General features: G+C 42.4%; 2 protein-coding genes across 2 annotated transcripts in view; both read right to left on the bottom strand.

Moving 5' to 3' along the window:
- Window positions 1–3644: 3644 nt before the first annotated feature.
- LOC121549951 (BMP and activin membrane-bound inhibitor homolog) lies at window positions 3645–8120 on the bottom strand. Its single transcript, XM_041861955.2, has 3 exons — window positions 7604–8120; window positions 5415–5693; window positions 3645–4661 (listed from the first exon to the last, which is right to left on the bottom strand). Exons 1-3 carry the CDS (start codon window positions 7677–7679, stop codon window positions 4243–4245), a joined length of 774 nt encoding a protein of 257 aa, XP_041717889.2. The 5' UTR covers window positions 7680–8120; the 3' UTR covers window positions 3645–4242.
- Window positions 8121–13103: 4983 nt separating this feature from the next.
- Window positions 13104–26096, bottom strand: part of LOC121549950 (WW domain-containing adapter protein with coiled-coil) — a 45505-nt gene continuing 32512 nt past the window's right edge. The window contains exons 8-13 of the mRNA XM_041861954.1: window positions 24075–24197; window positions 23328–23476; window positions 22753–22880; window positions 16372–16570; window positions 15937–16064; window positions 13104–15816 (exon numbers count right to left, since the gene is read on the bottom strand). Of these exons, the coding sequence (XP_041717888.1) occupies window positions 15747–15816; window positions 15937–16064; window positions 16372–16570; window positions 22753–22880; window positions 23328–23476; window positions 24075–24197 (797 nt within the window). The 3' untranslated portion in view covers window positions 13104–15746. The remainder of the gene's footprint in view (window positions 15817–15936; window positions 16065–16371; window positions 16571–22752; window positions 22881–23327; window positions 23477–24074; window positions 24198–26096) is intronic.

The following is a 26096-nucleotide window of genomic DNA, read 5'->3' as shown; positions in this document are numbered from 1 at the left end:
GTCTTGAGATGTTGGTTCAATATATCCACATAATTTCCTCATGATGCCATCTATTTTGTGAAGTGCACCAGTCCCTCCTGCAGCAAAGCACCCCCACAGCTTGATGCTGCCACCCCCGTTCTTCACGGTTGGGGTGGTGTTCTTCGGCTTGCAAGCTCCCCTTTTTTCCTCCAAACATAACGATGGTCATTATGGCCAAACAGTTCTATTTTCATTTCTCCAAAAAGTATGATCTTTGTCCCCATGTGCAGTTGCAAACCGTAGTCTGGCTTTTTTATGGCGGTTTTGGAGCAGTGGCTTCTTCCTTGCTGAGCGGCCTTTCAGGTTATGTCGATATAGGACTCATTTTACTGTGGATATAGATAATTTTGTACCTGTTTCCTCCAGCATCTTCACAAGGTCCTTTGCTGTTGTTCTGGGATTGATTTGCACTTTTCGCACCAAAGTACGTTCATCTCTAGGAGACAGAACACGTCTCCTTCCTGAGCGGTATGACGGCTGCGTGGTCCCATGGAGTTTATACTTGCATACTATTGTTTGTACAGATGAACGTGGTACCTTCAGGCGTTTGGAAATTGCTCCCAAGGATGAACCAGAATTGTGGAGGTCTACAATTCTTTTTCTGAGGTCTTGGCTGATTTCTTTTGATTTTCCCATGATGTCAAGCAAAGAGGCACTGAGTTTGAAGGTAGGCCTTGAAATACATCCACAGGTACACCCAATTTGTAAGTCGCTCTGGATAAGAGCATCTGCTAAATTACTTAAGTGTAAAATGTAATCAGAAGCTTCTAAAGCCATGACATCATTTTCTGGAATTTTCCAAAAGGCACAGTCAACTTAGTGTATGTAAACCTCTGACCCACTGGAATTGTGATTCAGTGAATTATAAGTGAAATAATCTGTCTGTAAACACTTGTTGGAAAAATTACTTGTGCCAGGCTCTGTCACAGCCGACCGGGAGACCCATGGGGCGGCGCACAATTGGCCCAGCGTCGTCCAGGGTAGGGGAGGGAATGGCCGGCAGGGATGTAGCTCAGTTGGTAGAGCATGGCGTTTGCAACGCCAGGGTTGTGGGTTCGATTCCCACGGGGGTATGATTTTTTTTTTTTTATAATGTATGCACTCACTAACTGTAAGTCACTCTGGATAAGAGCGTCTGCTAAATGACTAAAATGTAATGTAAATGTGTCATGCACAAAGTAGATGTCCTAACCGACTTGCCAAAACCATAGTTGGTTAACAAGAAATGTGTGGAGTTTTTGAAAAACAAGTTTTAATGACTCCAACCTAAGTGTATGTAAACTTCCGACTTCAACTGTATATATAGACTTGTCCGCATATCCGTTTATGTGTACTGTGAGTAAATTCTATGTTGTCAAGAGTTTTCTACTGAGACAGAGAAGCATTAACCTGTAATCTTCACCAAGGATAAATCCTGAGTAATAAAGATACTCATGATCAATTAGTTAACATGGATAACCTGAAATCTCTATAGAGCCTGAGGAAGGGGAGGAGGAAGAGGGGAAAACAAGAATAACATACAAGGCTATAAAAGCTGTGTGTATCCATTACTATGTGCAGGTGTTAACAGGTCCCATGTGTGTTTACACTTCATATATTGTTTAACACAGGGCACAGAATAGTCCTTGGGATCCCTATACACATACAGCACCGACTGCATGAGCGTTATATCGTCAGCGAGGGGGGAGAATTTTTTTTAACCACCTCTGATTTAAATCACGGTAGTTAACCTTCCCTTCTATGAGGTTCGGAAAATGTCAAATACCAATAAAAGTTGTATATTTCGCCCTCATTGCTGCTAGTGCTGAAATCTGGGACTGGAGTCTATGAGCCTATCATTCTTGAGAGGTCTACATGCGAGAGAGAGGGTGTGTCCCAAAAGGCACCCTATTCCCTACATATTGCACCACATAGGGAACAGGGTGCCATTCGAGATGCAACCAGAATCTACATAAATAAAAATGTACTGGCAAGTTAGAAAGGGGACATTTTGAAGTGACTTCAAAACAAATTGGGCTTTTGAAGGGAGCCAGTCGACCACCTCATTAAATTTGCATGTCAATACACACAGCCTGACCGCTTGCCGCTCAGCAAAATGGCAGCCGATCCTAATGGGCCTGGAGAAGTGTTTTATTGTAGAGCCATTGTGACTGTGCATGGGGTCTAACTGTAGCATCAAGAGGCCCTAATAGTCTCTGTGTATGTGTGTGTGTGTGTGTGTGTGTGTCTGTGTCTGCATACTGGGTGTGTGTGTGTGTGCATACTGTGTGTGTGTTTGTGTGCTTCTGAATGTATGTATGTGCACGTGCCCTCCCCCCTCAGACATCACTGTCTGTCTGGTATCAGCAGGTGATGGGAGCGAGCAGAGTGAAAACACGGGGCACATTAGCTGTCCAAACCAGAGGATCTTGTTATTATTCCAGGGTAATAGTCCTGGGGAGACTAAGTGTCTGCGTGGGCTGAGGCCCGGCTAATGCAGACTGCTGTTAAGTGGTTAGCCTGGTAATAGTGTTTTCCTGAAGGCCTAATGGAGAGAAACAAGAGGTCAGCCTGGAACTGACATACACACACAGTAGACACGCACACACACACACAGGTGGACCTAAAATAAACGACTTACTGCCCTTCTCTATCTGTCATGGTTACCACGGAGATGGGTAACACAGTTCCATTTGAACTTTTGAACCTTGGTTCCCAAAACGTGTTATGTTCCTTTTTAAGGCCTAACTTTTAGGCTGCTATGTTATCGTTACTAGAAGTACACAGAATCCTGCATTGCCATTATTGATTCTTCCACATCATTTATCCACAAGCTGTTACATGGATTCTCACAAAAACGTAATTGAAATACCAATTAAATCCGTTTCACCTCAAAAAGAAAAAGTAGCTGGTTGAAATTCACCATGCAATATGTGTCTCACTATGGCCAGGCTTTAAGTAATACAGCTAGACACACATTATTGAAGCTATAACTCTGTGGGTTCCATATGAACTCTCCTGATAACCCATCCATAACTCTTTTAATAAAACACCCTCAGACTTGAGATCTATTTCTAAGTGGTGTAATAAGAGTGGTAAATGTGGCATAATCGCTAGCCTAGTCGCTTGGCAAGGAAAAGAGCTCTCTTCATCAACACAAGCTGGGATACAGGAGGGTTAGTGTGTTGGCTGAAACACATCCAGAGAAGCTGAATGGGGGAGGGCTTATACTGGCCTTAGACTGAATATAAAATAAATACCCACACTACTTCCAGGAGAAATCCAACGTGTGCAATGAAAGAAACAGAATGTGTTTGAAGCTGAGATCCTGACCTTTGGAGGAGGTTCAAGAATGACTCAGTCAGATGTGGAGCACTACCGTGAAACAAGGCCTCACTGTGAAGTCAGTCCTACACACACGACACGGCCTACACACTCTGCCTGGTACTACACACACTCCCACCGTCTGGGTATGAAACGTCACACCCCCATGGCGGCGTGGTCCTCTCACTCACTACACATCCTCTTACATACTAATGTACACACAAACCAGAAAGAAACAGCTAGAAAAAAAACTCTGACATGAGCCACAGCTCTCGGTTCCTCTCTTTCACACAGCAAGGAAGAACACACAGGACAGGGTCTTTCTTTCAGACAAAAATATATATATTTAAAATCTTTACAATAAGCTTGGATCAAGAAACGTACACAGAGGAGGAGTGTGCACACCTACAGTCAACACTGAATTATTTAACTTTTTTGTTTTGTTTTACTCCTCAAAAAGTAATGTTTGTACCCTGGTGTCAGTGTAAAAGTCTTCTTCTATTTAGCTTCTTTTTAAGCAAAACAACTTATTTTACTTTTTTACAAATGTGCAAATAAGACAGATTTGGAATCCTTCAGCGCTCAGTGTAGTCCAGGTTCCACACGCAGACAGGGTCTTGACAGAGCTCTCTCAGTCTGTCGGTCAGTCCTGTCCTCTCAAGTTTAAATACAGCTCCTCGTTGGTTTGCCTTTCATTTTCAAGTAAAGTGCTCCTTTAGCAAAAACCACAAGGCTTGCGCTCAGTCCTCTTTTTTTCCTCCATTGAAAAAAAAAAACTGTTAAGTAAAATAGACAAAAAGGGGGATTCATTTTTAAAGTTAAAAGAGAAAACCCAACGAGTAGAGGAGGCAGTCTTGGCTGTTTTTTGGCCGGGTGGGGGGGACATTAAGTCAAGTCAAACAAACTTAGAAAAGTAAGTCATACAAACTCCAGCTTCCCATGCCCACTGTACATCCCCCAGTGTACCAGAGACAGTATCTTGTCGTTCCCCAGGTCTGCCTGTCTCATCTTGTCACAGGTGAGGCAGCAGTTCTCGTGGCCCGTTACGGGCACCATACACTCCAGGTCTAGCTTCGCCACGTGACCCTTCTTGGTGTGGTGACCGTGGAAACTGTAGTGGAGCCGCGACAGCATCTGCTGCCTCTGGTCCTGCAGCCGCTTGTTCTCGCTGCGGAGCATCCGTAACGCCAGCATGATGAGAAGGACCAGGATGAGGCCTCCAGCAATGGGCACCGCGATCACCGCCGCCCTGAACCAAACCTCTTTGGCCGAGGCCAGCTCCTGTACCCGCGTGACCAGGTGACGGTTGTTGCTGTCAGGCTGGTACCTGCCGTGGTCTGGAGGAGGAGACGAGGAAAGGTAGGTTATTTTATTGTCCAGCGTACACTGATGTCCAGTGGAAACTTGTCTTCTGCTTTCAGAAGGGAAATGCAATGAGTCGCCGAGCCTTATCCCAAAATATGAGCCAAAATAAATTAATTTCAGCTAATAAACTAGCTAAACTCCCCTGGACTGAGTCATAACAAAAATCCCTACTTGAGAGCTCTCCCCTCCTCTCTGTAAGACTATGCACTTTTTCATAACTCAATGATGCTAGTATTTATGCCCTCCTACATGCAGCCTGTGAAAGCATATTCTACAAGGCACATTCCTACTCAGTGGAGAAATTACATGGTGCACATGCAAAAAAAAATATCTGATCTGCATCCAAGTTCTTAAGGTAAACTGGTTGCCCCCTCCCCTCCTCTCTTTGCCGCTGTGCTGCAACCCATTAAAATCTAACTGAAGTTGTGTAAAGGTTGGAATTAGAAAAAGATGTATGGATGGCATGTCATTACAGTAGACCATTAAACTAACCTCTGTGGTTGATACAGTAACAGTATAGGGCTATGGTAGATCTAAACACCATTTCAGAATATTACAGGGAGACAACCTGAATAGGCTACACTACAAATCGTCAGTTGTGTTACTCTGTCTGTCACACATTATACACCTTATAGAATAGAAAATAATAACTTCAGCACCCATATGGTTTACAGTCAGAGCCACATTAGATCCATTTAAAGTTTTGATTCTCTCTCCTTTCTTACCTGTTGATTCTCTGGTGTGAGCCAGGTCGTGAAGGCCTCTGTAGTTGCACATGTCTTCGTGACAGCACTCTAGCATAGACGAGCCCCCACTCAGGGCATCTGTGTTCTTAGCGCTGCACATGTCGGCAGCGTTCGCTATGGGATCTAGACACCCATGCGTGAGGGGAGAGTTCGTGTTCATAGGGTCCAGTACCTTGGTGAAACAGGCGTTTAGATCAGATTTACACATGTAGCCCGTGGCCACGCAGTGAGGGGCATCACAGTAACACCGTATTTCTCCTAAAAGAAAAAAAAGAACATAAATACGACGTGTTAGGCATGGGCCTACTTGATTAGTTTATGAAGTGTTGAAGGCTAAATAGTAGCCTATTCTCCAACATTTCAAGAATAACTGACGACACATTCTGCATTTTATTATCTAGTAATAATGTCTCAATGCAATTGTTTGTGTTTAAAACATTTTCCGCGGACTAGGCCTGCCTTTTCTAACTGGGCAGCAGTTTTGGAAATCAAAACGTATTCCAACAGGGGAGAAGTCTTGCGTTTCGTAGTAAAATTTGTGACATTTTATATACTTCTCAGATGGACGTATGATATAGTCACACACATGGCTGTTATATCCAATAATAAAATAAAGCCAATAGCATATCTACTTTACTTTTTAAAACCAAATAATGATCTCAACTCGCTATTTCGAGATTTGAATCGGAAACCAGACTACTTGTGTATTTTAAAGACTGCCTAGTCGGATCTGAACTGACATTGGCAAAACGCATGTAAATGACAAGGTAACCCCTGAAAGACAGAGTAGATGTGTTAAAATGAAATACAGTAAATAAGCCGAGGTTAAGAGCTTTCCGTGCAAAAGGGTCATTTTAGTCCCTATTACAAAACATGAACCGTGTATCTTATAATTAGTGGTTTGTTTGCCAAAGTCAATTTATTTAAACCCAAATGGAAACTCGTAAAGGGGGGTGAGAGAGCGGCGCAGGAGACTCCTTTTTCAGTTTTCACGCAAGCTTTAGTGTGGTCAGGATGGGCTGGGTGCACTGAGCTCTCACGGCTTCTCATCTCAAAAGCTTCCACCAAACAACCTTATCATGATTCATTTTTTTTGCAAAAAAATACAAATTAATACATTTCAAGAACGCGCAGCAAATGCTACGAATACGGTTTCACTTATAGTCAGATGTTTTAAAATATATATATATATTTTTTTTACTGAAAATAAATTAATGGAGTTCAACAAGTTAAATATGGCACAGACTGTTTGTATCAACCTGTTATAATTTAATATAAATCGATAACTTTATTAGTTAAAGGCTAATTAACATTGTTACAAGACAGCAACAAACACAAAAACACACAAATAAACACAGGCCGTTGTATGTTGTTACACGCTGTTTTTGTGTACTTCCAGTCTCCAGTTACATGCTATCATCGTATTAATCATGAGCTGACCATTGACAGGGACCTAAACACATTATAATGGCATTATGGCAACAAACTAATTAATATGGTCTCGTAATTGCCAAATGCTTTATATATAGGAGCCAATCATACGTAGCCTAGTAGCTACAGGGCTTTGGTTTCTACTTTGGAGACTCGAGTTTAATTATTTACATTAAACGCTATAGCCTATAGGCTACATAATATCACATATATCAGATTTATGTGCACTAGCGCGAGAACTATGAGAAACATTAGGGCCATTCAGTCTGTTTAGTGCCAATTTCACCATTATGGAGGCCTTGCTATAGGAACTCGTGGGGGAAAACACAGACCACCTACTGTATAGAAAGTTACGTTTTTCTTAGTTATAACATTGTTATGGCACCTCTCCTGTGTTGGAATATATAGTAGATTAAACAACTAGAAGTTGATATCCAAAGCATGCCACTGGGATGCGCGGATATTGTATTTATTTTTTTAATTATTCTTTATTATAGGAAAGATCAAAGTTCGGAAAGTAAAGAAAGAAGAGAAAATCATTTTGTTGACAAAACATTGTTGTTTAATAATTTGGCTTCTTCAACGTTGCGCAATTGGAAACGGATAAGAAAGCAATGATAAGGCCTTTGGAGATTCTGACCCCGTTTTCTCGCATTCACCACTTTTTGAACTTTTTCCTTTGGTCAGGAAAAAGCCAAAGAGAACATAAAGGCATGTTTTAAGGGATCAAAGTTTACCTTTAGTAAGAAGAACAGCCATGGCACAGAGTTCCAGTTGTAGCCAAATGGAAATGAGACTGTAATGGCGATCCATTTACGACAAGTAGCCTAACTTTTTAGTCACCCTTATCCCAGTACAAAAACCCGCAGGGCTGAGCTCGAAGACAGTTACATGAAATCTACAGACTAAATAGTTGCCACAATCACAATCCCCCGGAAGACGTAAGAAAAGCACACGGAAAACGAAAGGCTTATCCCTGCATAGGAAAACTAGGCTATATGAGAAATAGCCTAAAAGCCAACTGGCTTACTTGAACAGCCCTACTGGAAAAGCAAAACACTTCGAGTTGCTGAAAAGAAGAATAAAATAAAAAACATTCCTTGAGTAGAAAACCGGATAAATGATGTGACTACTTGTCCAGCCGATTTTACACACATCCGCGATGATGTTCAAACATAACGTTTATAATCCGAAAACAACGAAATGTGAATAAAACGTCTACTCTCGCATCAACACTTCAATAGTCGACTTGGGTAGCGGATCTTGAGTTGAAGAAATATCTGAGCCAGACGTCGCTACGTAAGGATAACTCCGCCTATTAGCGCCCATTGGAGCACCCCTCGCTCAATTTGCATACTTCATGAACTTTACATTTCCATTGGTTCACCCGGCGGTCACAATTTATCATTCCTCTTACTGATAGTGCGATATAGTCTATCATACTGAATAGGCTACAGTAAAGGTGATGATACATTGTTACAGTTTGGATCACTCATTTTGCAGACAGTGGCGTCAGCTACAATTTTGCATTACAATGAGACATTGTTTAATTAAATAGCAGCATCAAATAGCCCTATAAATGCCCTGTAAACCATGTATAAACTATAACCATAGTTTACATTCTACCTCAATAGCCTAATAATGAAAACAATGACTTTCTGAACTTCTAAACAGACTAGGCTATTAGCTCATCTTTACATGTCTGTCTGTAGCTATAGTGTCATCCGCATTGCCTCGTCAGGCCGACGCCATCGTGAGCAGGTTCCCCAGGCTACACCAGCCCGGAGATATCTAGATTGCTTCTGCCTGTGAGAATGGATGTTATGGGCGGAGCGGACAGACGGTTAGAGAAATTAGCAATCCAAAAAGGCATATGGCGCCACTGAGACGACAGACAGACACTTACACTCAATTACCCTCCAACAATTCTATGCAAAACACACAGCAGCACTGGTCTCCGATCGATATCAAAACCAACCAGCTCAACTCAAACCGCCACTATCCGTTGATGTGTTGATTACTTAGGATGTAGACTGTTTGATGTTTGCTTTAAAAAAGAAAAAGAATGAAATAAAAAAAACTATTTTAAAGGCTGATTGATTGAGGTAGGCTAATAAAGAATAAACCACACAATCATAATTCACATAATTCAGGAAGAATGTGAAGCGTTATTCACCAATGTGGTATTATGTCTGGAAAAAATGAATATTAGGATATTGCATGCCTATTTAGGCTAGTGTTAAACTTGAGAATTGTTTTTTTTAAAGAATTCTGTGAACGAAAGAGATTATAGGCTACATGGAATGTTAGCTAGGTAAGTTTTTACACTGATAGCATCAAACATTCTCGTGGATAATTATGCAGCAGCAGTTTTTGCCTGTACATATCCCCTAATTATAACCCCTTCAGGCAGAATCTCCAGGAAAGGGCAACAATGGCGACATTCTCACGACGATAGCTAAATGTCATAGGCCTACTCACATAGTTCTAAAAGCTTAGCCTTGTGGGCCTAAATGGAAACTAATTTTCATAGACTGCCTTAGTACAGAGAAGAGAGAGAGCAGACATAGAGACGCGCAGGCCTAATTCTTTGCCCTACAGATAGATGGTCATCGACACAGTGTCAAAGGGTAAAGGGGTGCGATTCCGCTCAAGGGGACACGTACAGAAATAACTGGATAGACAGCAATTATCGGTAATTGTCGGTAATTCCTGAGAGGCGCCAGACCTATCCCTGATTTGCATCGTCATCCACCCAAATCTATTGAACAAACTAAACCTAACTCGTTCGTCTGCCTCTAAAAATGACAACTGTGGCAATAAGTAGTTTAGTTACATATTTCCCACAAGCCTATGCCTTCCCACAGCCCGTACAACTGTTTTCACACTGTCAACAGTAATGCTCATTTTTAGATCAAGCATAAGACTACTACTGTGCTCCGAAATGATGCTCTCCCTCTGGTTAATTATGTAGCCTATATGGGCCCACGTTTTAGTTTACATGTAGGCTATTGGCGTTTGGAGGCAACTGTGTGACATAATAGCACTTTTCCCGAAAATAAAAGCAATTCTAAGAAACCACAGAAATTAAATAGAGGGTGTGATATTCTCAGACATTGTAATAACATCCAATAGGCCTTGAGGTTCTAGCTATATAAATTAATCATGAAAGGCATGTTCCATGCATGACAGGTAGGCCTTTTGCCAGTACCTCAGCTGTATGGTTGAATGACGCCATCTACTGGCTCAGAGTGAAATGTCCCTTGTGTCTAAACTGAATTGTAGATTACATACTTTTTTGTCCTCTCTTGCACGAAAAATGGCTTGGATGAATCAATCAAATTAACTCAAATCAACTCAACTCAAACCAATCAATCAAATTAACTCAAATCTTTGTTCAGTCATTTTAAAAGCCTGAATAATATGAGAGGCTGTTTAGTTTCAAGCGGTTGGTGCAAAGTAGGACACTGAGTATGGACAAGACAAACTAAGCCATGACTGTAAGTCGCTTTGGATAAAAGCGTCTGCTAAATGGCATATTATATTATTATATTTATCTGCCCTATGATGGCCAGTCAGTCCCACCTAATGGGGTAGAACCTAGTAGATAGATTGATTATGCAAAAGTGACCGGGTAAGAAAACAAAACAGTGTGTGTTTTCATGCTGAGGGGATTAGTGTTGGTGAGCTGGTCAGACTGGGGCTTTTCATGTTGTTGACCATTAAACCAGCAGGTAGTGGATCCCTTCACACATTAGCCAACGACTGTCGACACCTGGAGGTGTGACTCAGAGACAACAAGGGTGTGTATGGGGCTAGTTGTCTGAGGGCTCCGGGGTGAAGTTCCCGCTAGGTACAGATCTGGGATCAGATTCCCCTCCCCAATCCTAATCTTAACCATTAGTGGGGGAAATGCAAAATGGACCCAAGATCAGCGTATAGGGGCAAATTCACTGTACTTCGCTGGGGAGCGGGGACAGAGACCTCGCTCTGTCTGCAGCTGTTTGTCCTGCCAGTGCCAAGCCCCTGTCTGTCTGTGATGCCTGGTTGGGTTCTCTTTAGCCTGACTACAGGATCCATGCCTAGAGAGCTATTGTTTGGGCTGTGAGGGAATGACTGCACTTACCTGTCAATAGATAGCGAATGGGAATAGGAGATGAGTGGGGGTGGGGATGAGTTGAAGACTACCTCAGTAAGTAAAGGAAGTCTTGGGACCCCTTCAGTCCAGACGGGACTCTGGCCAGTGATCCACTCACCTGGGTGGAGAGAAAGGTCAGCTTAGAACTGACACCCCCCCTCTCACCTAAGGTCTCCAACTGCCAGCCGAGACAGGAGCAGAGTAAGACAGACATCCTCTGACACCTCTGTCTTCATCCTCTCTTAGATGTGTGTGTCATATCAAGTTTGAGGTCGTCTCGTCTGGGGAAAGATTGGGTGGCTCCATTAATTGTCAATGCTTTCTTCCCTACTACAAAGGTAGAAGGTACCCGTCCACTGTTAATTAGTAGCCTCGGCTCAGATGAATGGAAGAGTTAATTTATTCAAACGTTCAAAGATAGAGCAAGTTGGGAATTTAGCCTGCCGTCTTTGATCCCAACAGGACCCACAGTGAGGATTTTAGCCTTCACTACAGGTTTATGAGAGACCTGATCTACAGTACTGTGTTCGACATGTAGGACATTTTTAGGTCCCAGATGGACAAAAAAGGGATTAGCCTAATTACTTTGTTTTAACTGACACACTGTACAAGGTAAATCACCTTACAGTATGACTTCACAAAACATACATGTCATATATATCCTACTGTATGTAGGCTACAGTTATGACCTATACATTTTGTATTTTTTATATTTAAATCCAAAGTAATTTTTTCCTATAAGTTTAAGTACTGCAGGACTACTCTGACAACTACTAGACTAAAGAACGTTACTGAAAGGAACTGACTGTAGATGTTTCTCCATTCTAAGATGTTATCAGCTTCCCACCTTGTCAGAGGCAGGTCTCATCAGGCTTTTGATTTTAAAAAAATGAGATTAAGCCAGCCAGACATTTTACCAGTGGTTTAATCTTCAAGAAGGATTCATACCTTTACAAGAAAATAACTGCAGTTAGTAGCCTGTCATCTCCAAACATCACATTTCACAGACGCTGTTGCTTCATTTCAGTCCTGCTGTCTACGGTCCAGTGATCTTGTAGTTTTGTTGCGAGAAAATGGTTATTAAAAACTTTGGAAACATTACAGAGTATGAAAAGCAAAGAGAGCTAGTTGAATTATTTGAAATAATTTACAAATGTCATAAATTAAGGAAACATACAAGAATTAGGTTGCACAAACCTACCTGGTTTACTGTGGTATGAGGTGCAATTCTATGGGAAAGACAACAGCGCCATCTAGTGATGAGTAGAATCAGTGACGTTACTGTAGCCTAGACTCACTCGAGGACCAACTCTTCTTGGCATTCCTTTGGTTTCATGTGTGAAACATTGGTGGTGGTGTGTTTTCTGTTCAATGTAAAATATACCTTCTTACCTTTCAACTATGTCTTTGCAGTCTCCATACTCCTTGTATTCAGTGACCTTCATCAAAGCCCTTCTCAGTAGACCTACTGAGTTTCAGAGGATTCCCTGTCCTGCAGAGGAGATACATCTAGAGTAGGAACTGGGTAAAGGGAAGGAAAACAGGAATATTAAATGGAGAGTATCATTGGGTAAAGGAAAGCAGGACAACTAGAAAAGAAACGGAGAGAGGGGACAGAGAGGACTGCCAAGCATGACCAGATTCCTCATGACAGCAGTCCACTTATGATACTCACATCGTCGACATAAAGGACTATTTGAACAGTCACAATGACAAGAACTGTTGTATCCGTTGTAAGAAACAAAAAAACGGAATAATCTAAAAATGCACATATGGTTCTTTGTTTGCGAATGTTCAAATAATCTCTAGTTGTGCAGCATTAATTTATTCTGGATACACTAGACATACTGAATACATTAGCATATTATTGGACACATTTAACATGTTCATTGTGGGAATTTTGGAACAAACTACCCTGGTCCCAGATCAGTTTGTGCTCTTACCTACTCCATTGCGGTCGTTGTCAAGTCAAATATGTCTGACATGACAGTGAGTGACAAGGAATAAACATGATAGCAGACTGGCACTCAGGCAAGGTCGGCACAAACCACATTAACCAAAAATAACTGAATTCAAAGTGCAAAACAGAGACAACTTGGTCCTGTAGAGGCATATTTTATTTATTTTTTCCCAATACTCAGAAGAAAACAATATACAAAGCAAATGTGGTCATATTTACTGAATGTGTTGGTGCAGCTCAATCACAGACTCAACAGAATAACAGAACAGTGGAGAAAAACACGTCACAGCTGAGGACACACATGGTTCCCAAATTGCACCCTATTCCCTATTCAGTGCCCTGGTCAAAAGTAGTGCACTACATAAGGAATAGGGTGCTATTTGGGATACAAACATTGTTCCTGTTCTGACTCAGAGTGAACAGGGGAACAAATACAAATACAAAGATGCAATTATGGATGGGAGTGCAAAAACAACCCTACAGATTGATGCATGACATGCTTATTGAATATCTTTGTTACTGATCAAATAGAAAACAAACTTGAAATATTTATTTCCATGTCAGAGGTTGTGTGACTTAAGACTTTCAACAAGGCACTAGCGTTATAATAGTAATAAACAAAACTCGAACAGAAAATAACAGTGCTCGCTTGAGTTTAGCATGTTTATTACAAATACATACATTTCACATTTGACCTTGTGACCTGGCTGTCATTGCCCTGCTCGACCTCTGACCCTGGTGAGTGGGGGTAGTGATCATCAACTCCATGACTGCATCCCTAATTGTACCCTATTCCCTATATAGTGCACTACATTTTGGGCAGGAAGACTAAAAAGAAGAAGACTGAGTCATAACAAAGAACAAGAGTTGTAATTGCATTATTCAGGTCCATTCACTGGGAGCTCCATTTGGCTCCCAGTTCACTTGCTGAAGAACCTTGAAAATTATGAAATCGCTGTCTTCTCCTTTTTAGTCTTGCCAATGGGCCCTTGTCAAAGTAAGTGCACTTAAAAAGTGAATACAGTGCCAATTCAGACGCACCCCATACCTTGCCTCGACAGTGTCCCCAAACCACTTCTTTAATAGCTCTCAGTAGCACTCATTCACTCACTCCTAACAGGGTGCAAAGGAAAACATGTAGCAATAATTTATTAATAACATTCTGATATACTAGTAATCACTGCAACTTTTTTTTACCTTACCAACTGTACATAGGAATGAACTCTTGGTTGAACCAAGATGGTGCCACCTCACATTTAATAAAAGTACAGTTTTCCAAAAGAAGAAAGAAATATACAAAAATAACTTAGCTGGAAAGTTTTGGAGAAAGAAAAAACCAACAGGAGGGTTTTAGAAAGACAACTCTTCTCATCAGAAGAGCTAGGCCAGGGGGTTGGGCTTCTGCATGTAATGGGTGTGGCCTGAGGCAGGGTTAGGGACAGGCTAGCATTGGGAATTGTCCTTGATGTAAAAAAAGCACAACATTGCAGTGCTCTCTTTCTTCCATTACTCACACCATCAGGCACTGGTTTGTCTGTTTTGGGAAATGCAATGTAGGACAGGGCCATGGTGAGCTGTGAACAAACAGATCTCTGAACCATTGCGACCAGGCATGATTAACCTTTTGAGGAGGATGGTGGGAATGGGTAGCTGTGTGTGGCTGTCTCCCAAACATCACCCTATTCCCTATATAGTGCCCGACGTTTGCCAAAAGTACTTCCATACAAAAGGAATAGGGTGCCATTTGAGAGACATCCTGTGTGCGTGTAACCTTTATACTTTCACCAGAGGGTGATAAATAGGGAAAATAAGACTGGGTTATAATGCATGGAGCATTATTATTATTATTATTATTATTATTATTATTATTATTATTATTATTATTATTATTATTCAAGAGCACAGAGAACTAGAAAATGAAAACATTTGAGTTTGTTTTGCTTTGCTTGTTTGTTTGTTTGTTTGTGTTTGTTTGTGTTACATTAGGGTCTTTTTTTTATGTTTCAGTTATTATAACGCCATCTTCCACAGTTTCCATGGTTTCCATGCAGATCATAGGTCACAGACATGCTCAAGGCAATGGTTCACTGATCTATTAACAAAAAAGCTTGAAGTCTGCTGACTGAGTGCCTCCGTCCCAAACAGCACCCTATTCTCTATATAGTGCATTACTTTTGACCATGGACTATAGGGTTCTGGTCAAAAGTAATGCACTATGTAGGGAATAGGGTGCCATTTGGGACGTAGTCACTGACCGATGCGTTTAACATGAAGACGGCTATGAACTTAAGCCGTTGCTTCCTCGGCATAACATTGACTTTGGATGTCAAAAGCGTTGATAAACATGGCTTTAGTCATCTACAAAACATATTTACAACATGGATAACATCTACAAGAAATCTACATCTCCAGGGCGCATACAAAACCAACCATGGTTGCGTCCCAATTGGCACCCTATTCTCTATATAGTGCACTACATTTGACCAGAGCCCTATAGTCCCTGTTCAAAAGTAGCGCACTATAAATGGAATAGGAATAGGGTGCCATTTGGGACGCAGCCCATGTCTTGTATCAACCCCTTTTCTCCGCTCTTCTCCTCCCCAACAACCATCAACCACTCAGACTCTCCCTGCCCAGTCCAGTCCAGCGGTGCAAAGCCAATCCAACTGCAGCTCAAAAGTGTTCAGACTGGGCACAGAACAAGAACACAGAATGGTTCTCCCAATCAACAGCTCTCTTCCAACCATGTGCAATGGGCCACACCCCTTTTCAACTCAAGTTCTCAGACCATGAAGGAATTCTGATTCTTCAACTTTTCAAGTTCTTTAATTTGTTGTCTCAAAAATAATATCCTAGAGGAATGAGAGGAAAAAATAAACTTGTATTAGTTGTCATGATAAAATATTTGTAATTATTTAACATATTTCGACGTTAACATGCATATCCCAGGCAATTAGGGCCTGGATTCTTACCTCTGCTCGCGTAATGTCGCTTGAATTTCACTAACTCGAACTAAGGATCTCAGATTTTTGAGCTCGGTGCAATTTTCAGACATGTTGATGCTTCCCATGGTGTGGGCCTCATCACGTAGTCTGGATGCCTGAGAGAGAAAAAAAGGTTGAATTAATCCACATCCAGAGCATAGCGCAGTGAAATTATGACAAGACATAATCAAATACCAACAGCCATGACTCTGATCAATGCATAATGAATGTAGGTTCATGTCAAAATAATGACATGAATCAGGTATCCAATACTGCTAAAATCTATCCAATCTATATATAGCTCTTTACTGATCTCCCTTGAAAAATAGGTATTTTATCAATTGGACCTGTTAAAATAAAGGTCAAATAAAAAGTAATGCATACAATTCCTTGGATGCGTAACATTTACATTTAAGTACCTACCTGCTTCTCTGCGTGGTCGGCGGGCCAGCCCTGGACATGCTTGATGAGATTCTCATTGAAGTGTGACGCTAGGGTGGGGGTGAAGGAGCAGGAGGCTGGCCGGTTGGAGGAGCTGGAGGGTGTGGAGGTGGTGGTGGGGGCACTGCTGCTGCTGCTGGGGGGGGCGTGGTTGGGACCTGGGGACGGACTCCTCTGACCGCTGTGGAATGACCGAGGAGCAACGAGAGGAGAGGGTCAGTCCAATTCTGCATATTAGAGGGTCAAACTGATAAAATCTGAAAAAATGGACTAACACAGAATAAGATCAACAAGTACAAAGGTAGTCATACCGTCCTTCTCTCACCACGGGACTGACGGTATTACCGTTTTAGTACACAAGTGGGCACCAAAAAACGCAAGAGACGCCCATTTGGCGTCTATTACCAGAATGCTAAAAAAATGAGCACACGTAATAGCGAATTTGCAGAGGCTGCTAGCTAAATATGCTAACGAGAGCAAACGAAAATAAAATAATTGCAAAGCCAGGCAATCCAGTTCATAAAGCTATACATACACACAAAAGTATGTGGACAACCATTCAAATTAGTGGATTCTGATATTTCAGCCACTCCTGTTGCTGACAGGTGTATAAAATCGAGCACACGGCCATGCAATCTCCATCATCGGGAGCTTCATGAAATGGGTTTCCATGGCCGAGCAGCCACACACAAGACTAAGATCACCATGCACAATGCCAAGCGTTGGCTGGAGTGGTGTAAAGCTCGCGCCATTGGACTCTGGAGCAGTGGAAAATTGTTCTCTGCAGTGATGAATCACGCTTCACCATCTGGCAGTCCAACGGATGACAGATGCCAGGAGAACGCTACCTGCCCAAATGCATAGTGCCAACTGTAAAGTTTGATGGAGGAGGAATAATGTTCTGGGGCTGTTTTTCATGGTTCAGGCTAGGCCCCTTAGTTCCAGTGAAGGGAAATCTTTAACGCTACAGCATACAATGACATGCCCCTGTGAAACAAAGCGAGGGTCCATACAGAAATGGTTTGTCGAGATCGGTGTGGAAGAACTTGACTGGCCTGCACAGAACCCTGACCTCAACCCCATCGAACACCTTTGGGATGAACTGGAACGCCGACTGCGAGCCAGGCCTAACCACCCAACATCAGTGCCCGACCTCATTAATGCTTGTGTGGCTGAATTGAAGCAAGTTCCAACATCTAGTGGAACGCCTTCCCAGAAGACTGGAGGCTGATACAGCAGCAAAGGGGGGACCAAATCCATATTAATGCCCATGATTTTGAAATGAGATGTTCGACGAGCAGGTGTCCACATACTTCTGGTCATGTAGTGAATATAGGTAGGACCCACCGAATAGTGAGTTTGGACATTTACAAGCAAATGTGAACAAGAGACATGATGCTCTCCAGCAGCATGTCTACAGTCGTGGTCAAAAGTTTTCTGCTTCAGTGTTTTTAGATATTTTTGTCAGATGTTACTATGGTATACTGAAGTATAATTACAAGCATTCCATGAATCTCAAAGGCTTTTATTGACAATTATATCAAGTTTATGCAAAGAGTCTATATTTGCAGTGTTGACCCTTCTTTTTCAAGACCTCTGCAATCCGCCCTGGCATGATGTCAATTAACTTCTGGGCCACATCCTGACTGATGGCAGCCCATTCTTGCATAATCAATGCTTGGAGTTTGTCAGAATTTGTGGGTTTTTGTTTGTCCACCCGCCTCTTGAGGATTGACCACAAGTTCTCAATGGAATTAAGGTCTGGGGAGTTTCCTGGCCATGGACCCAAAATATCGATGTTTTGTTCCCCGAGCCACTTAGTTATCACTTTTGCATATGGCAAGGTGCTCCATCATGCTGGAAAAGGCATTGGTCGTCACCAAACTGTTCTTGGATGGTTGGGAGAAGTCGCTCTCGGAGGATGTGTTGGTACCATTCTTTATTCATGGCTGTGTTCTTAGGCAAAATTGTGAGTGAGCCCACTCGCTTGGCTGAGAAGCAACCCCACACATGAATAGTCTCAAGATGCTTTACTGTTGGCATGACACAGGACTGATGGTAGCGCTCACCTTGTCTTCTCCGGACAAGGTGTTTTCCGGATGCCCCAAACAATCGGAAAGGGGATTCATCAAAGAAAATTACTTTAACCCAGTCCTCAGCAGTCCAATCCATGTACCTTTTGCAGAATATCAGTCTGTCCCTGATGTTTTTCCTGGAGAGAAGTGGCTTCTTTGCTGGCTTCTTGACACCAGGCCATCCTCCAAAAGTCTTCGCCTCACTGTGCGTGCAGATGCACTCACACCTGCCTGCTGCCATTCCGGAGCAAGCTCTGCACTGGTGGTGCCCCGATCCCGCAGCTGAATCAATTTTATACACACACATACATACACACACACACACACACATACAGTGAGGGGAAAAAGTATTTGATCCCCTGCTGATTTTGTACGTTTGCCCACTGACAAATAAATGATCAGTCTATAATTTTAATGGTAGGTTTATTTGAACAGTGAGAGACAGAACAACAAAATCCAGAAAAAAGCATGTCAAAAATCGTATAAATTGATTTGCATTTTATTGAGGGAAATAAGTATTTGACCCCCTCTCAATCAGAAAGATTTCTGGCTCCCAGGTGTCTTTTATACAGGTAACGAGCTGAGATTAGGAGCACACTCTTAAAGGGAGTGCTCCTAATCTCAGCTTGTTACCTGTATAAAAGACACCTGTCCACAGAAGCAATCAATCAGATTCCAAACTCTCCACCATGGCCAAGACCAAAGAGCTCTCCAAGGATGTCAGGGACAAGATTGTAGACCTACACAAGGCTGGAATGGGCTACAAGACCATCGCCAATCAGCTTGGTGAGAAGGTGACAACAGTTGGTGCGATTATTCGCAAATGGAAGAAACACAAAATAACTGTCAATCTCCCTCGGCCTGGGGCTCCATGCAAGATCTCACCTCGTGGAGTTGCAATGATCATGAGAACGGTGTGGTATCAGCCCAGAACTACACGGGAGGATCTTGTCAATGATCTCAAGGCAGCTGGGACCATAGTCACCAAGGAAACAATTGTTAACACACTACGCCGTGAAGGACTGAAATCCTGTAGCGCCCGCAAGGTCCCCCTGCTCAAGAAAGCCCATATACAGGCCCGTCTGAAGTTTGCCAATGAACATCTGAATGATTCAGAGGAGAACTGGGTGAAAGTGTTGTGGTCAGATGAGACCAAAATGGAGCTCTTTGGCATCAACTCAACTCGCCGTGTTTGGAGGAGGAGGAATGCTGCCTATGACCTCAAGAACACCATCCCCACCGTTAAACATGGAGGTGGAAACATTATGCTTTGGGGGTGTTTTTCTGCTAAGGGGACTGGACAACTTCACCGCATCAAAGGGACGATGGACATGTACCGTCATATCTTGGGTGAGAACCTCCTTCCCTCAGCCAGGGCATTGAAAATGGGTCGTGGATGGGTATTCCAGCATTAAAATGACGCAAAACACACGGCCAAGGCAACAAAGGAGTGGCTCAAGAAGAAGCACATTAAGGTCCTGGGGTGGCCTAGCCAGTCTCCAGACCTTAATCCCATAGAAAATCTGGGGAGGCAGCTGAAGGTTCGAGTTGCCAAACGTCAGGCTTGAAAACTTAATGACTTGGAGAAGATCCCTCCTGAGATGTGTGCAAACCTGGTGGCAAACTACAAGAAACATCTGACCTCTGTGATTGCCAACAAGGGTTTTGCCACCAAGTACCAAGTCATGTTTTGCAGAGGGGTCAAATAATTATTTCCCTCTTTAAAATCCAAATCAATTTATAACATTTTTGACATGCATTTCTCTGGATTTTTGTGTTGTTATTCTGTCTCTCACTGTTCAAATAAACCTACCATTAAAATTATAGACTGATCATTTCTTTGTCAGTGGGCAAACGTACAAAATCAGCAGGGGATCAAATACTTTTTTCCCCCTCACTGTATAGACACAGTTGAAGTCGGAAGTTTACATACACCTTAGCCAAATACATTTCAAACTCAGTTTTTCACAATTCCTGACATTTAATCCTAGTAAAAATTCCCTGTCTTAGGTCAGTTAGGATCACCACTTTATTTTAAAAATGTGAAATGTCAGAATAATAGTAGAGAGAATGATTTATCTCAGCTTTTATTTCTTTCATCACATTTCCAGTGGGTCAGAAGTTTACATACACTCAATTAGTATTCGGTAGCATTGCCTTTAAATTGTTTAACTTGGGTCAAATGTTTTGGGTAGCCTTCCACAAGCTTCCCACAATAAATTGGGTGAATTTTGGCTCATTCCTCCTGACAGAGCTGGTGTAACTGAGTCAGGTTTGTAGGCCTCCTTGCTCGCACACGCCTTTTCAGTTCTGCCCACACATTTTCTGTAGGCTTGAGGTCAGGGCTTTGTGATGGCCACTCCAATACCTTGACTTTGTTGTCCTTAAGCCATTTTGGTACAACTTTGGAAGTATGCTTGAGGTCATTGTCCATTTGGAAGACCCATTTGCGACCAATCTTTAACTTCCTGACTGATGTCTTGAGATGTTGCTTCAATATATCCACATAATTTTCCTTCCTCATGATGCCATCTATTTTGTGAAGTGCACCAGTCCCTCCTGCAGCAAAGCACCCCCACAGCATGATGCTGCCACCCTCGTGCTTCACGGTTGGGATGGTGTTCTTCGGCTTGCAAGCACCCCCCTTTTTCCTCCAAACATAACGATGGTCATTAAGGCCAAACAGTTCTATTTTTGTTTCATCAGACCAGAGGACATTTCTCCAAAAAATACGATCTTTGTCCCCATGTGCAGTTGCAAACCGTAGTCTGGCTTTTTTATGGCGGTTTTGGAGCAGTGGCTTCTTCCTTGCTGAGCGGCCTTTCAGGTTGTGTCTATATAGGACTAGTTTTACTGTGGATATAGATAATTTTGTACCCGTTTCCTCCAGCATCTTCACAAGGTCCTTTGCTGTTGTTCTGGGATTGATTTGCACTTTTCGCACCAATGTACGTTCATATCTAGGAGACAGAACGCGTCTCCTTCTTGAGCGGTATGACGGCTGCGTGGTCCCATGCGTACCATTGTTTGTACAGATGAACGTGGTACCTTCAGGCATTTGGAAATTGCTCCCAATGATGACCCAGACTTGTGGAGGTCTACAATAATTTTTCTGAGGTCTTGGCTGATTTATTTTCATTTTCCCATGATGTCAAGCAAAGAGGCACAGTTTGAAGGTAGGCCTTGAAATACATCCACAGGTACACCTCCAATTGACTCAAATGATGTCATTTGGAGGTGTGTCAATCCATCACATCCACCGATGTCACACTTCCGCGGTGAAAGGTGGCAAAGCTAGAGCGGTGTTTGTAAGACCATGAGACATCACCCCCAAAAAATCGGCCTTCTTGCGAAAACGTCTGAACGGTTTGGCCTATAAACTCTATGGAAAGGGGAGATTTACACAAACATGGTGTTCTCCGTTTTGCTGTACGACCCCCACAAGTGTCACGGCACTCGTATGAAGGTAACCTGTACCAGTTTTTAAAAAACAAATGGAAGTATTAAGTTAGTTTTGTGCCTACCCAAAAAAGCGGTTAAATACAGTGTGTGAAAAATTTTTTAATAATAATAATGAGTTATCTATTTTATTTATCTCCTAGATTTAGGACAGACACTTCAAAATCTTGTTTCTTACGAGACATTTTTTGACTGTCCTTTGACATTTATGAATGTGTTATTCAATGTGTTTCTATGGAGTTTAGTAGTAAAGGGCAAAATAATAAAAATCAATATTTTATCAAATAATTTTTATACACTTGACACCTAAAGTGGTCCTAAAATTCAAAATCAAATAGCTAAATGATCCATAGTATGACCATCTTAAAACAATTCCATATGTGAGCTTAGCACCCCCTGTGTAGCTGTGTAAAGCAAATACTTATGAAATACTTGTCCATTAAAACGCCAGCAGGTGGCTCCACAACACTACATATTGAAATAATGTGTAAACAGTCTCTTACAAGGCATGATCATGGCATTGTATGTCACCCCTTGAGGTTCTCTGCTTTCTCTTCACATCAGTCAGACGAACACAAGAGAGCATCTTGAAGACTCTTAGTAGCAATGATCAATTGTTTTACCTCCTTTAGTTGAAAACACAGATTGTAATTTGCTATAGATTAGAGCGTCTGCTAAATTAGGATGACATTTTTTATAGATTTTTCACACACTGAAAACATTTTAAAAACACACAACACATTCAACACTGTCACATAAAGAGCTCTAGCCAATGATGAATCAAAAAGAAAAGAGTCTGCTAATGACTAGAAGGTCAATGTAGGCTAACCCTTGGCGCTGGAGGGTCCTAGGGGAGGCGGCGATGTCGTGTCCGTGTGGTTTGTCGCTGGGGAGGGGCTGCTGGGAGGAGGGCTGGGGGGCTGATCCCTGCTGCTTCACAACTGGCGTGTTGCTCACCTGGACCACACAGCGACAGAGGGGAAGAAGGTTAGAGAGGAAACACCAGAACCATGGATGTTCACCTGGACCACAAAGAGAACGACAGACAGGGACCAGGCCAGATAAGAGTAGCTCTAGTGAGATAAACATTCATTATTAAAAAGACCAAGACACAGACGCACGGCAAACAAGAGCTGCTTGCTCAATTGCTGTCACAACACACGTTCCTCTACAAAGGCATTTTAGAAAATGACATGATTATTATACTGACAAAAACACAAAGAGAAACCCCTACAGCAGTAATAAACACTGAACAACCTGGGTAGGTCTTAGACTAGCTTGGTCATGATGCTGTGAAACACCAAGAGTAAATACTCCAACAAAATCCCTACCATCCCCTCCACTCAGGGGGACAGTGGGGTAGAGAGGCCCTACCTTAGGCTGGGAGGCTACAGTAGACAGTACCTTGGTTTGAGAGGCGACAGGTGGCGTGCTGAGCAGGGCTTTGTGATGAGCAGTGTTGGTCTGAGGCGTGCTGATCCTGGGAGACACGTAGGAGCGGGGAGAGGAGGCGTCTGACGTCAAGGACATGGGGGACTGGTTCGACTGCTGGGCTGTTGGGGTTAGCAGAGAGGTTGGAGAATGATTAGGCATTCATTAAAAACCATTTCCATGACAAAGCTGCATTCTGTAAGCAGGTGGCAAAAGCAACTAAAATAAATGTTGGGGAATAGCTATGACAGAATTCTAGATGAAAATAGTGTCTTGTTTGCAGAGGGGCGGCAGGTAGCTTAGTGGTTAAGAGCGTTGTGCCAGTAACCGAAAGGTCGCTGGTTCTAATCCCCGAGCCGACTAGGTGAAAAATCTGTCGATGTGCCCTTGAGCAAGGCACTTAACCCTAATTGCTCCTGTAAGTCGCTCTGGTTAAGAGCGTCTGCTAAATGACCAAAAAATAAATACATATAATAAGTGTAACAGTGCAAAGAAGACGGACACAAAATAATACATTGGCAAAAATCAACCACTGACATTCGATGCGGTTTGAGGGAGAAGACATGGATATGGTTACACATTTGAACACCATTCCCATTCTGGTTTAGATAGACTTTTAATACTAAAGTCAACAGTGGCAAGTTGGAGGAAGGTTGTCAATTTTGGATGTAAAAACGACCACGGCAGCAAAATAAAACAGCGTGGCTGAAGAAGTCCTACCTTGGTTGGAGAGCTGGGCTGCTTGGGAGAGCAGAGTGGTGATGTTGAAAGCCGATGGGCCGGCCGTGAGGATCTTATGAAGCAATGACTGTAACGACGCTTGAGTGACAGCAGCTGTGAGGACTAGGGAGAGAGAAAATAGTGAGGAAAGCTGGGAAAGATAGTCTTTATCTAAAACTATAACAGATTATCCCTAATTAGGGGTGTAACGGTACATGTATTCGTACCGAACAGTTCGGTACAGGGAACTCGGTTCGGTCCGCACTGTGAACCTGAATGAATACATTTTTTAAAATTAGATAAAAAAACTAAGCCTATAGGCTCTGCCTACGCTGGGTTGTAGGCCTCTTGAGTAAATCTGAGCTGAAAAAACATTTCAGGCTATTCCGTTAAAACAACTAGAGCCTATGCACATGTTGTAATACAAATTATAATCTTAATTGACGCACTTCTAACTGTCCTTTTGTGAGGCGCAGCCGGAAAATAGTTATGTACGATGGCGAGTGGTGGAGGTCGAGAAACCAGAATTGGAGGATCCTCCATCAACGTTTAAAATCTCCAGTTTGGGAAAATGTTGGCTTCCCAGCAGCTTCCAACAGCGATGGACAGAGTTGTTGATAAACATTAACAGTACGTCGCCACACTCAACGTGAATAGCCTACGCAGCTGCCAACACCTCAAATATGTTGACACATTTTACACCGACGTCACCACCGTATACCGGAGCAAGACGGAAACTCAAAGAAACACATCGTCATCTCCCCATTCAAGCAGCCTTAGCAGCAGATTCTGACCGGGCCAAAGAAATAACAAGAGCGATATGTAGGCTGTGTTTATATATTTTTTACAGTCTTTGGTTTAGACCGTGGATATGCACCTACTCCGTGGTTGAGAATAGGGGGTTTCAGTAGTGGTTTCAACACCTCATGAAAGTGCCCGAGCCACATTACAAACTCCCCTCTTACAACCATTTCAGCAAACAGCTAGTACCCGCTCTATATAAGCAAACCTAAGATGAAGTTTTCAATGAATTGGCCATAGCACCCTGTGTTGCGCTTACTTAACAGTGACTCGTCGTCATGCTGAGAACCATTTCTCCCACATGGTGACCTCCGATGTCAGGTACTAAGGAAATTGCCTCTATAACAGCATTTTCGACAGTTAAATCCAACAAAACATTTATACAAAAGCAATCTATTAATGTGGTTTTTGAACTATAATTTGTTTACAAGCATGATAGCTCTATTTGTAGTATGGTTGACAAAGCTTGTTGGCCATTAGCCAAATCGGCATTTCTCAATGAGTTTAAGTCACATGAATGCATCCAACTAGTATTTATGACTTCACAACTGGTAAATTCCCAAATGGTTACAAACGCAGCATCAGAGTGAAAACTGGAGAGGCCCAACATAACAATCCGGTCACAACAGACAATGCAAGGAACATTGTAAATGCTGAACATTGTGAATGGCATGCAACTTTCCCGCTGTACCGAAAATCATTTGACGACATATCGTATCGTTTTGACAATTATTATTTTTGCGCTAGTTGGCTGTACCTGCACCAAAACTATTTTTCCTTCATAGCTTGTTCTCCATCTTCTTTTTAAATAGGGAGCCAATTTGTTTTCAGCACTTGCATTTCCATGACTGATCAAAACTTGTTGTTTTCTCATGGCTCTCTAGTCTCTGCGGCCGATATGGTGAGCAATATGTTTGGAACGTCGAATCGCAATAAAATCACAGTATCGAATAACAATACATATCGTATCGGCACCAAAGTATCGTGAGGTCCCTGGCCATTCCCAGCCCTAAGCAATACCAGAACACTGAGACACACACCAAAGGAGAGGAAAAAGACAGAGGAGAGACAGAAAGAGAAAGAGAGCGAAGAGAGAAACAGAGAATGAAAGAGAGAAAGAGGGGACAAACAGAAAGAGAGAGAAAAGGGGGGAGAAAAGAGAGGAAGGACAAGGGTAGGCGAGACGCAGTGTTTTTTTGCTTCAATAGAGTGATCAGGTGC

Source organism: Coregonus clupeaformis, chromosome 34, assembly GCF_020615455.1.
Source record: "Coregonus clupeaformis isolate EN_2021a chromosome 34, ASM2061545v1, whole genome shotgun sequence".
In the NCBI taxonomy this organism is placed as follows: domain Eukaryota; kingdom Metazoa; phylum Chordata; class Actinopteri; order Salmoniformes; family Salmonidae; genus Coregonus; species Coregonus clupeaformis.
This window is presented reverse-complemented; position numbering and strand designations above follow the sequence as displayed.

Coding starts and splice junctions, on each gene's coding strand:
- LOC121549951 (XM_041861955.2), bottom strand. CDS start 7,679: ATGGATCGCCATTACAGTCTCATTTCCATTTGGCTACAACTGGAACTC. Junction 5,694..7,603: donor GGCTGTTCTTCTTACTAAAG/GTAAACTTTGAT, acceptor TTTTTCTTTTAG/GAGAAATACGGTGTTACTGT. Junction 4,662..5,414: donor TCACACCAGAGAATCAACAG/GTAAGAAAGGAG, acceptor CTCCTCCTCCAG/ACCACGGCAGGTACCAGCCT.